Here is a 13868-nt window from a genome sequence, read left to right as displayed (position 1 = left end):
TGGCCTATTTTCTGGTCCCGCCCTACCTGCTCAAAAGGTATTTATCAGCCAAAATACAAAAGGGCCGGAATCTATTAAAAGATAGATGTAAATAATTAGCTTGCATTTCTCTTAAATAGCTTCCATTTTCTGTTATCCCTGGACTTCTAACTAATATATGTCTCTTTGCATTACCTGCTTTCCCTCAATTGTGTTTTATGGCTTCATCTGTTAGTTATTTCTCTCATACTGTAAATGTTGCCAGACTAAGGAAGAGACTATCTGGAACCATTTTAGTATATTTTTCTGCCCAATTAAGGTACATTCTTGGACAGAATTTCTGAAGATCTCTACTCTTTCCATAGATATCTGGTTATTGACAGTCATATTTCTCACTCACCTTCCTCTGTGGCTTTTCCTCCCAAATAGAATCTGTTTCAGTCAAGGTTCTTGAGCAGGTGGCCATGTCAAGTTTAGCAACAGTTCTTTTAACTTGTCCCTCCTTCGGTTCTATTACATGATTTGAGGTTGCTTCAGTATTTTCAACATTTGCATTGGATGTGGGCTGACAACATTTGCTTAGTGAAAAATTCTTTTTCAGGCTACTTGTGCTTCGTGTTGGCTTGGGAGAAACAACTTTGGTTTCTACTGGCTTTGTGGCTTCTTTCACTTGATCTTCAACTTTTTCTCTTAAGTGTTCTTCTTGTACAATCTCTCTTAAAACAACTTCATCTTCATCAGACATTAGTTCCTCTTCTATGGTACTTTCTGAAACTTCTTGATCAATATCATGAGCTACTAACCGAAGGATAAGTTCTTTTTTGTTCTGAACATCTTTTAAAAGCTCCACCTTGGTGATATCCGGCTTTCTTATATTCTGAAATGAATTTCTGCAAACAGCCTGGAATTGAAGGTATAATGAATATCAAAAACAAATGCCTCAATCACTTTTCCTGTGATTCTATTATAATACAGCTATTTTAGTATGGTTTCTAGTTTCAGTGTTAAAGTAGTATTATCTTCAGATGCCATGCTTACATTAGCAATATTTTAAAAAATAAACATGAAATTTGTAAGAAATATTTGTTGGTATCTATCATTTCTTTTACCTTCAGAGGTTATTTTATTAATCTACCATAATTTACTCCAGAGTTTAAAGGAAGGACTAAAATAGGCTCTTTTTCTTCTTTTTTTGGTTAAACTTCATATTTTGTTGCATCATATTTACTTTTTTGTTTTTCGGTTACTTTGAAAGTTTGTGACAGAAGTAGACATGATAATATATTTTTCTAAAATTGTAGATGAGTTATCATAGAGAAACTGAAATGTACATATTTTCAACAAGAAAGCAAGGTATTATCTGATCCTGACTTTTAAAAATGATGAATAACCAAGAATGTGAAGGTCTTTGACTCTTTAATCCCTATCATTCCACCCCTGATCCTTTGGATATATTTTCCAAAAGAATCTTGAAAACATAAATCTTCATTTTTTTCTCACCTCCCTAGTCAAATCTCACTTTCCATTTTCAATGTCTTAAGACAGATAAAAGACAGTTACAATTAAATAACAGAACTTCCACATTTCAGTAGCCTTTGATGATGCCACAGAACCTCCAAATTGTTTTGAGTTAATAATTCTAGACTTCAACATCCCTGTGTAACACTGTAAGCCAGTTTTTCAGATATTGGTGCCCTAAAAGAATATCTTCTGTGGAAACAAAATATAGAAACAGCCTCCTTAAGAATTTAAAACCAATCAGTTTTGATTTTCTGTGTTAGTGGAGGGGACCAGTGGTTTATAAAATCCAAAATCGTTCTATATGGCTTTGGAATTTGTGACTATATATGGTTTTCATATGTACATGTGTAGTGTGTTGGGAATTTATGGTATCTCAAAACAGAAAATAAAGCCCTTGGGTGAGGCCAACAAGTGTCTAGGTTTGCTGATCTAATCTACTGTTCTTTAGCTTCTTCTCTTGTCCCTATGCAGGAGATTGATACTCAGATTGGTACAAATCATATGTCTTATCAGAGTTGTCTAGGTCTGCTTCTTTGTGTTTTATTTTGAGGATGGATTTTCTTCCCCTTAAGAGGACAGTGGTAATTATGTTGGTTTAAATATTCCCATCCTGCTTTCCTGTGGTCTATAAATGACTTAATGAAAGAGAACTGGTAACTACGAGTAAGATTTGTGACAGACAATTCTACAGGTAATTAAAAACTGCTTTTGACTAATGTTATTCTGTAGTCTGTTCAACAAATTTTACTCCTAAGGGGTTACTTATGTATGAATGAAGACTACCAAATAATATGCTAATGCAAACAATGAGAATCCATGTGGAAGGATAAATTTTAGAGTTTGAAAGGACTGTCATCTGGTTCAAAAAATTTAGGGAAAAGAAGATTAAATTAGTATGTCAGCCCATAATAATCTCAGTATTTGAGTATGAAAACACAAAGTGCCAATTAACATATTTAACAGCCCTGAGACCTCGTTCAATGAGTTGCAGGATAGTGCTGGAGAAAATTTACTTCAAGTTTATACTCCAGGGAGAATGGTTCTATAAAACTTTGCTCATTGTCCAGGCCACAGATTATACCCCTAAGCACACTCAGTCCTCTTATGAGTGAATACCATCAGTAGTAGAAGGGGCTCTGATAAAAATCAAAATGTGTAGTAGATCAGTGTAACTATTGGCCAGACCACCCTTTGTCCTCAGCTGTATAGTTTCCTTGTAACAAGGACATCATTTTGTCATTTTAAAGTCTCAATTAGTTTAATATATTTGGGGCCTAAGTATGGAGCTGCAGGGCAGAGCTAGGGACTAAAGCACGAGGAAACAGGTTCATAAATATGGCAGCAATAAAGCAGCTAAATCTAGAACAAGGATAGAAGAAGAAAGAAACTTGACACTTCTTGAGAGTATAGAAGAACTTGAGAAAGGCTAATATAATTAAAGTGAAATAATAAGAAACAAGTATAACCTAAGAGTTTATAGAGTAGTAGTAATCAGAGTAGTCTGATGTGTGTTGATGAATGTTGTTAAAAGTAAAAAGAGTAGTATTACCGCTGTAGAGCCTTAGGTTTGAGAAATCTATTTTAGATAGTTTTTTCATTATAATTTCAGTCAGCCTGATTTTACTGTTAAGGGTATGTCCCTATATTCCCATTATTTTTTTAAAGCCCGTTTAAACTGATTGTCTTAGGAAAACTAGCCTGAGACCTTTAGAGTGAGCCACAGAGCTGATATGGCAAGTCCCAGTAAGTCATATAACTATACGAATGAACTTGTGCAACCAATTTTCCTATTGGACTAGGCAATAACAACAACAAAAAATACATTCCCATATACCTATTTGAGGAAGGGAATCACAGAACAATCATGGCTCACTTTTTTTTTTCTATTGCTTTTTCACTTACCTCAAAGGGTTTTACATCGAGTCGTCCCGTCTTATTCAATGAGGTACGTCTTTCTCTCTTTAACTGTCCTACAGTAGATGTGTCTGAGGAATAACTTCTTCTACTTATTGATGCTCTTCTCAGTTCTGCTATGTTATGTCCAGTGTTTTTTAAACATTCCACCTTAAGTTTCTCAAGAGGTTGAGTTTTTACAGAAATTACTGCTAAATGTTCTGAGATAATGTTTGGATCTATTTTGAGTGGTTTATTCCCAACATGTGGAACTATTTTAATTGTAGAGTCCTCTACAATTGAATCTTTATTTGACTCTTCTTTATCAAAGTCAGGGATCACTTTAGCATGCTTTTGTGCCTTTTGAACAATTCTGTTAATGTCTAGATCTCCGAAGAGACCAGCATTTGAATACTTTGGACTAACTGTATCTAAGGGAAAATTTGAAACTTCATTAATAATTAAACTGGCCACTTTTTTAGGGAAAACTCCATTTGTACTTTTTATATCATAATAAAGATCTTTATGGGTTCCAGGTTGTTGTAGTACATTACTATAAATAGAATCAATAACCTGAGAAATCATTTCTATACTTTCTGGATTTAAAAAGTGTTCTTCAGAATCAGCAGCAACAAGATTAATATTACTCTTAGAAATTTCAGCCGTCACAGATTTTGTCAATTGAGATGCAATTTTACTTAACTCGGGCTTTGGTAAGTTTTTTGCATGTTTGCTTGAGGCACTTGGCAACCTTACTATTCTGGCCAAGAACAAAGCCAATGCTTCCTCTAAAAACGTGGCATCTAACACAGAACGTTTTTTGGATGAAGACTTTTCCTGGGACTTAAATTCATCAACCATTTTGACCACTTTTTCCATAATTTTGACAGCTTCCAGAGCTAATTCTGAACTTGATAATTCTTCCTCTACTTGAGGTTGAAATTTAGAATTGGAAATTTCTTTCACCAATAAAAAACCTATTATATCAGAGAGAACATTACTCTTACCCATTAAATCTTTAAATATAGAAATGTGTGAGCCAGAGTGCTTTAAAATACTGGTATAAACAGAATTAACTACTTTTTCAACGGTTTCATTGTCAGCTAAAGGTACAGTAGGCAATTCCTTTGCTGGTGATACAACTTTAATCTTACTTTTGGAGATAAATTCTTGTATTGAATTTAATATTTTTGAGATAATTTTTTGAATTTCAGTTTCTAGGGATTTGGGTCTTTCATTATCTGCTTTCGGAAACATAGATAAAAGCTTCGACAAAAATTTTACAGCAATTTCTTCTATTATGTTATAAGGCAGTATACGAGCATGTGATGGTTGAGGCTGGGGAACATCAGCAGTTTGGATAACATCTTTAAGAATATTTTCAACAACATTGTCAACTTCTGCACACTGATATGGAGTTAGCTCTCCAGAAAAGTAGTTCTGCAACTGATTGCCAGTCACTTCTCGTAGAATTAAGTCAACCATGGTTTCTGAGAGAATTCTACATCCACTGGCTGCACAATTTTGTATAATCTCTTGTGATCCAAACTGTGACAAGAGATTATTATAGAGCGACTGAACCACTAATTGAATAATTTCATCATCATTGGGATGTAAGGATTCCACATACTGTATAATCATATCTTCATTTTTGGAGATCTCTGTTGTAACTGTACTTAATAACTTCATTTGAAGGAAATCTAGTTCTGTGAACCAGTTGTCCTCAAATGTTTCTGCTTCAGTGTTGGATACTGTTGAGAAAATTTTAGATGAAAGAGCATAAATCACATTCTCTAAGAATTCATGAGGCAGCATGATGGTATATGGCGATGATGTTTGACATTCTTTGCTGGCTGTTTGAACCACCTTTTGGACCTTTTTAACAACATCCTTAGTTTCCAGAGGCAAACATGATGAAGGTGGAAACTCATCACACGATATCAAATTTAGCTTATATTGAAAAATTTCACTTATCACTGCACTAGTTAGTTGTCTTGCTAAATTTCCCCCATTACTCTTTATATTCTTACAAATGGAGTCTTGAGATTTATATTCCTTCAAAATATTGCACACAGAGGAGTGAACAACTTTGTTGACCAATGTTTTATCAATTGATATTTTATCTAGGAAAAGTATCTTATTCAAAGAGGGTTTTTCAGTCATTTTATGCATATTATCCACAGTTATTTTCTTGACGTTGGATGGTGCTTTATCTATATTTGATTCTTTATGCCTGGGAGGTTCTTTAGGAACTGATGACACTTTATCTACAGGTGGAAAAAACTGATTTTCCTTATCTGGCCTAAATACCTTAATTTGAGCATCTGAAAACTCCTTCAACAGTGAATCAATAAGTCTCAGAGCTGTGTCATAGAGTTCAGCTTGATTTTCATCATCACTTACATTTTGACATCTATCATATGTTTGTGTTTCTGGTGAGGAAGAAAAGACCAATTTGTTAACCATTTCAGTGATAACATCTTCTAAAAATTTAGCAGGAAAAATTCCAGGTTCACTTTTTGGTGGGTACTGAGGACTGTCAGATTTACTAGGTTCCTTTTTAATATCCTTAACTTTTATTTTCTCTTTTTCTCTTTTTTCCCCTCTCTCTTTCTCTTTCTCCCTCTCTTTTTCTATTTCTCTTGCTTTCTCTTTTTCTTCTTTTTTCTCTTTGGCAGGGAGATTTTTGTTAATTGACAGGTATAAATCCTTTGTTGAAATGGACTGTGAAAAATCCTCGCCAACCTCTTGAACTAGAGGCAGTGATATACAACTTGGGAGAAGACTTTGTCGTTTTGAATAATCTGCTGATTCTTGAGAATGATATATTCCTAAGATATTATCATAAATATTTTCAGTGACATTTTGAACACATTCATAATCTGAGCACTGTCCTTCCTTTATATCTATTTGAGCTGGAGAGTCTTTCCTCTCCTCATCGTTTGGCTTTTGGGCAACTGTTTTCTCTATTGTGGTCTTTGTATTTCTTGCTTTGGTTGTCAAAGAAGATAACTGAAAGGGCTTGTCTTTTTTTAATGAATTTTCTCTTGTTTTGTCAATCTTCTTCTCAATGTCTATTGCAAAATCTGGTCCAAGTATTTCCTTTTCACATTCTGTACCATCAGTAGCTACTAGAAATTGTGTGTGTACCTCCTTACCTTGCCCCTCCTTATTTGAAGGTGATATGCTTTTCTTCTCAATTTCACTATTTTTAAGTGTTCCCTTCAAATACGGCTCCTGTTTATCTTTACTTTTCACACTAGTAGTTGGAGAAGTAACTTCTGATACATTATATTTTTGAATTGGAATTCCCATTTTATTTTCATTCTCTTTCTTTTTATTTGCCACATCTGCAGCTGACCCTGATAACAGGTTAACCATGTTGCTTTTCATAATTCTAGTTACAGAGGTAACTTTTGGATCTTGGATGTCACCTTTTTTCATTGATGCCTCCTTAGTTTTGAAACTTTTCTTTTTACTCATTGCACCTCTATCTATTTCCAAAGTATCCAACACATTTTTCTGGTCTGAGATTAGAGATGTGTGTTTATATGATTGTTCTGGTAAAGTAAGTTGGTTCCCTTTTAAGCATCTGTTTATCTGTGTAGAGGTTTTCTGTGGAAGGTGTTTAACCCTTTGGGTGATGTTATCTGGATTTAGAAATGAATAGAAGGTGGAAGACCAGTCTCCTGAAAAAAGTGGTTGAATCTTGAAAGCAGAGATGGCCTTCTGGGCTGAAGCAGCAATCATTTCTGTAACAATGTTATTTTTATCATCCATCTGAATAGCATTAGGTCCATACTTTCCTATGAACTGATCATACACAAAATTGGATATCTTATCAACTGTCTCTTTATCAATTGGTGGAAAAGAAAAAATTTCTTCAGCATTTGGTAGAACTTTAATTTCACTTTTCCTAAATTCTCCTATCAGAGAGTTTGCAAATTTTATAGCCAAGCTCACAATGTCTGGCTCTGGTGTTTCTTTTTTCTTAGAATCTTCAGTAATACTTGAAAGAGAGTAAAACTTGTGAACAAGGTCAACAATTACATCTTCCAAAAATGTAGCTGAATATAGAGAAGGCTGTCTCTTTTCTTTACCAGGTTTAGTATGTACAGAGACATGGTCATAATTAGATAAGTTATTGGAAGATGATTCTTCACCATGTAAAAATGGCCTCAGATGATGATCCATGATTTCCTTCATAATGAAACCAGCTATTTTACTGAGGAATGAGCCTCCTTTTTTGTCTGCATCTTTCTGGACTTCAGCTTGAAATTCAGATTTTTTCAAAATATTATTACATATAGAGTCAACCAAATTCTCAATCACTTCTAATTGCATACTCTCTGTGTTCTCCTCTGCCGGAGCAAGACGGATCTCATGTTCAGAAATTTCTTTGATAATTTCATCAGTTAATTTTGATGCTGCATCCACAAACTCATAATCTGGTGAAACCTCTTGCTCTTGTAGTTCACTTTCAGTGTCAGTTGAAGGAAAGATATGCACTAGAAGCTTGTAAATCATGTCTTCTAAAAGAGAACATGACAGCACAGTAATACATAATGGCAAGGCATGGCTATCTCTCATGATGACATTGAGCACATTTCTGATGATTTTATCAGCTTGAGGGGAAGAGTAGGAAGAAGATACTAATTCTCCTGAAACTAATGACTGCACCTGATAATCATAAATTTCTTCCAAAAGCAAATTATATATTTTTCTTCCAAAACAAGCTGTGTCACTTTGTATAGCCCTATATATTTGAATCAGAGATTTATATTCATCTAATATTTTTTCATAAATTAGGTTGACTGTTTTTTGAACCATTTCTTTATATCCTTCTGAAAAACACATATCATCATCAAAGTTTTCTGAAACTAAAATCTCCGATGTGGTGAACTCCAGAACAATTGATTTTACTAATGTTGTAACAATGCCAGTAATTTTGTCTTTTACTGTATCTGGGTTTTCAGCAGCCAAGACATTATGTGAGAATGCATAAAGAAGTTTACATAAAAGTTCAGAAATTACTTCCTCCAAAAAGACAGCTGAATTCACAATGAAAGACAACTCTTTTTGTTTAGGATCTACTACTTTCTGTTTATAAGTTTGATCAACTGTGGCTGAAAGGAGAGTTTTATCTCCAGATAAAAATAACTGAAGATGATGGTTAAAGATTTCTTTTATTATAAAACTTGCTATTTTTGAAACAGGTATATTACTTATACCTTTTTTATCTTTTGTAAGAGACTGGTATATATTTGAATAGGAAAGATCAGCATAAATGGAATCAACCATGGATTGGATATCTTTTTCTGAAATCATACTATGTTTTTCATTCCCATGTTTAATAATACATATTGAATGTTTTGAAATTATTGACATGATTTCATTTATCAGTTTTATTACTGTATTACTTAAGTCTGATTGAGAAGTATTTGGGTGTTCTGTACTGGAGGCCAATGGACTCATCTGAGATATAAGCTGAGACACAATTTTTTCCAAATGAGTATGTGATAACATAGTAGTATATATTGTTGAAGCCTGTCTTTGGAATCTTGATTTAGTAATGTCACATTGAACTTTCTTTATCAAAATATCAGTACTAAGTTTGGATTGTGATCCAAATGGAAACTTTTCTATAAGATTTGGATGAATTTGGAAATCAAAGGTTTCGGCTAGAATGGTTTTAGTTATCCTTGCAGCCAGTGTCTTTGTGTCATTTAGAAAATCTTTATCAGGCATCATATCCATTTCATATTCTTGCACAACTTTGCTGTACACCATGTCAATAATGTTTTTGACTACATCTCTCTCCACTGGAGGCAAACATAAATTTTCCTCAGCATTCTCTAAAATGCTAACTTGGGCTTTTGAGAATTCCTCTGTTATGAACTGTATGAGTTTTTCAGCTTTATCAAACAGTTCATCTTCTGAATCTGTTACTGATTTTGTTTGTACAATGCCTAACACCCTGTGGAATATCTTGCTTAAAACCCCAGAAATCACATCTTCCAAAAAAGTTGAGGAATAAACACTGGCATAAAACCACTGCCTTTTCTCATCACCAAAATATGTATATGATGAAGAAGGTAATGACTTTCTGTCCACAAATGGCTGAAGATGTTGTTGACAGATATGTTTAATGATAAAACCTGCTATTCTGTCAATAAAAACATCGTTACTGCTTGTGATGTTTTGCTCAACTGATTCTTGAGACTCAGAGTTTGAAATATTTTTGAATACTGAGTCCACAAGATGCTGAACATTGTCTTCTGAATAAACAAACTTGGTTTCTTCATCTTTTGAAAATCGAATTTCATGTTGGGAAATTTTCATCCTAATATCACTGATTATATTTGAAGCAATTTCATTGAAATTAACTTTTGATCTATCTTTTGGAGTTTCTCTGTTTGCAACAATGCTAGATGCAGAAGGGAAAATTCTAGATAATAGTATTCTGATCATGTCTTCTAAAAATGTGTATGGCAGCAAGGTGTTATATGGAGATAAACTCTGACTTGGCTTGGTAGACCTACTGATGTTACTAAGAACATCTTGAATGATATTCTCAGTTGTTGAAATAAAATATGAAGAAGATGACAAATCCCCAGAAAACAATGGATGAAGAAGGTAATCTGAAATAGCTGCTACAACTAAGTTGGTAATTTTTTCCACAAAAATATCACTGTCTTCAGACTCTTTATCAACCTCAGGGTCTAATCCATGCTGTTTTAAAACATTTCTATAAACTGAGGTGACGAGTTCATCCACAATATCTGTATCTACAGAGGGGTAAGACTGTTCTTTGTCATCATATAGAATGTGAACTTTAGCTTTGTCAAAATGGTTATTTACTGAGTTTACTATTTTTTGGGTCAAGTTTTCCAGCTCAATTTCAGTGTTATGCTTTGGACTGAAAATTTTTGATAAAAGTCTGGCAACAATTTCCCCTACAAATGTCTTAGGGTAAATACCTGAGGGTGACGGCATCTGGGGTCTGTGTGACTCTATGACTTCACTGAGAACCTGTTTAACCATACTCGATATTGTATCCGATGGAGTCTTTGGACGAGGTAAACCTTCTCCACACAAAAATGGTTGAAGATGATTTTCAATAATCTCTTGGATAATAAAACTGGCTATTTGGTCAACCATAATTGGGCTTCGACTGACTATACTTTTCTGTATTGAAAGAAGAGAGTCAGTTGTTTGCATAATATTTCTATAAACAGAATCCACCATCTTCTGGAGGTTTTTTCCTGTACATAGATATTGATTATCATATATAGTGAACCAAATTTTATGTTTTGAAATGGCTGATATAACCTTATTTATTATACAGGTAGATATTTCATTAAAATCTGAACTCATGAAATATTTTTTTCCCAAAGAGGACGCCTTACTGGGTGGAGGAATGAGTTGAGATAAAAGTCTTCTGATGATATCTTCTAAAAATGAGTGTGATAACATGGTGCTATAGCCTGCTGAAGACCTAGCTTGGGAAGTAAATTCTCTCAGGTTGTTTTGAAGTTTCTGTAATATAATTTCAGCGTTGAGAGGGTAGTATGAATTATGTAAGAGCTTTCCCTTGAAGCAAGATGGGAGTTGGTAGTCCAAAATCTCTAACAATATGCTTTTCGTTATTTGTTCTGCTATTGAAGTACTGTCACATGCCAGATTACCACCACAGGTCACTTTCAACTTATATTGCTGTGAAACATCATAATAAACCGAGTCAACGATCCTACTAAAAGTTTCTTTATGGATTGGTGGAAAACACAGCTTTTCTTCAGAATTCCGTAAAACAGTGACCCTTGCCTTATTAAACTCATTCACTACATTGTTGACAAATAATGCATTCATCTCATTGAGCTGGGCTTCAGTGATGTTTTCATTTTTGCCCCACAGTGAAATAGAGAGGTTAAAAAACAGTTCTGAAATTATGTCCTCTAAAAATGTGGCTGAATAAACACCCGTATTCACATCTCCTGGATATAGCTTATTATGGATGGCTGTTGTATCCATATCCTTTGTTCCCTGTCTTTTAAGAGGTGACACATTAGCAAAATTTACTGAATACTTCTTGCCAAATGGTGCTTGTATTTTGGAGTTAACTACACTGAGATTATTCAGGGGTCCTGTCAAAGCATTGCCATCATAACTCGTGAGTCCTAAAGAACCTTTACCTTGTCCTAATTCTGTTAACTCTGGCCTTTTTGTTTTTATGAAACTAGACTGTATTTCTCTCGTTCCATACTTCAAATGCTTGTTTGCAAAAGGTGGACTTTGGGGGAGTTGTATACTGTGACATAATTTATCCATCAATGATTTAACCAAGCTGTGGGAAAGAACAGTAAGAATAGAGTCTGATGACAGTAAATCTTGATCCATTTCTGCCAGATTTTCCAAAACGTCTGACATATAATCCCCTTGAAATTGTTCACAGTCCATCGTTCTCTTACAATATTCAAATTCTTCATCTTGTACACTTTGAAGTATTTTTAAAAGTTGACATTCTTCTGCTGATATCTCTTCAGAAAGAGGGCTATTATCAAGAAAGACAGAGTTTGTGCATTTTTCTAAAAGTGTTCTAATAAGTTTCTCACACACAACATTGAGAAGGAAAACTGATTTGGGGGTGAGCCCTAAGTTATTTCCAAGTATGTTATTACATTGCCAATCATTTGATGATGAGAAAAATATTCTTGCTTTTTTATCAGCATCCATAGCCTCATCTGGCTGTTCATCTGGTAAAAATAAATCCAAAACAATACTGAAAACTTTGTTGACTACTTCTTTGGATTCATGAGTTTTTAAGCTACCAGCCAGACTATCTAACTTATGGGCCAGATAACTTAATTTATTTTTTTGAATGATATGATCAGTTTTGTGAGTAGATAATTCCCAGTCTCTGGAAGCTTTCTGTCTTTGCATGGTATTTTTTTTGTTGCAAATGGGCACACTATTGCTTCTAAGCATGGAAAATGGTCTATTTCTTCCACTGTTTTCCAGGTGATGGTTTAACCCTATTTCTTTGGACAGTACATGAATCACACCTATTAAGAGATCCTGAAAGAGATCATCAAAGTCAGCAGCAGCTACTCCTGGGCAGCAAATATACTTTCTTTTTAACGAAAACATTTGCTGTGCAGTGTCATTCTCTATGATGTTACTATTTAAAAGGATTTCAGCAATGATTTCAGAAATACTTAAAGCAAGTTCTCCAACAGAAATTGACCTACTCTCAAACACTTGAGAATTAATTGAAATAATTGTGTTAAATACTGCATGGGAAGCTTTCTCCTTTTCTCTGCTGTCTGTGGTGCTATCAGAAATGCTTGAAATTAAATGGCAAATGACAGACTCAGTGAGATGTTCACAAAACTGATAAAGCGAAGAATCATTGTATATGCTTCTTAGAGGCTGTTTCGATTCATATTTTTTTCTTGACAGTGTGGAAACAATAGACACCTCCTCACTGGAAACTTAAAAAAGAAAACATTACCATTTTAGCATGCATTAAGGGACATATGGAAAATTCTATATATTGGTAGTTATTTACATATGAATTTCACCTTTGGAACACCTCACTAAAGAAAAAGAAAAATCTAGTCAAGAAAGATATTGGGTTTTCTTCAGATACTTATTTTCCCACCTGTGGAATCTTAGTTTTAGCCATAAAGTTGAGAAAATAACCCTGAAGAATTCAAATCTCTAAGTCTAGTGCTGATACCTGTCTTGCTTAGATGGGTTAAGGTGCTCGAAGAAGCTGGAAATCCTGGGGCAGAGAAATGATTTCCAAGTGTGGTGTTACATCTTAACATGTCTGCAGTGATCTCTAGAGACTTCATATAATTATTTAAAAAATATTTTTAGTCAAACATATAATGTTTTGTATTACTTTTAGGAAGCTAAAGAGTTGTGTTGCAATAACAACTTGACTGAAATAAAAGTGTGCTCACTTCAGAAAGGTTAGGGATGGACTGTAACATCAGCAGGACTTTAACCCCTAGATTAGTTTGTCACAAAGATGATGGGCCAACCCAGCCAGGCACAGGACTATATTCTGCTATTCAACAGAGTACTGCAAATCATATACCTACTTGGTATGGCTGATTTCTTGGAGTGGTAGCCAGAGCTACATACTCTTTTTTTCACAAAACTTTCTTAGAATGTAATAACCTATTATACCTCTGCATGTGGAATCAGACAAGACTCAGTGGAGAGGGGAGGCTTTAAGCTGAACTTTGACAGCTAGACAGGTTTTGGCCATGTTGAAATGAAGGGAGGGAGGAAAGAGTGCTCCACGTGGAAGGAACATGAGTGAAATTGCTGGAAGGCCCCGGACATGTCTGGGAATAGAGAAGAGATATGATAGAAAGAGCTGAATACAAATGGGAGGGAATCATGGATCTTCTCTTGTTTGCTTTGTTTTTCTTATTCTCTAAGTTCAATTAGGCTGTGCTTAA

At 34.5% G+C, this 13868-nt stretch overlaps 1 protein-coding gene across 1 annotated transcript in view; it reads right to left on the bottom strand.

Moving 5' to 3' along the window:
* Positions 1–13868, bottom strand: part of FSIP2 (fibrous sheath interacting protein 2) — a gene marked incomplete at its 5' end in the record, with an annotated part of 130013 nt that overhangs the window by 19415 nt on the left and 96730 nt on the right. The window contains 2 exons of the mRNA XM_082466842.1: positions 380–880; positions 3403–12884. Of these exons, the coding sequence (XP_082322968.1) occupies positions 380–880; positions 3403–12884 (9983 nt within the window). The remainder of the gene's footprint in view (positions 1–379; positions 881–3402; positions 12885–13868) is intronic.

The sequence above is a fragment of the Balaenoptera physalus genome (assembly GCF_965194825.1).
Source record: "Balaenoptera physalus genome assembly, chromosome: 6".
Classification (NCBI taxonomy): Eukaryota; Metazoa; Chordata; class Mammalia; order Artiodactyla; family Balaenopteridae; genus Balaenoptera; species Balaenoptera physalus.
Note: the sequence above shows the minus strand (reverse complement) of the source record. Positions and strands in the feature narration are given on the sequence as shown.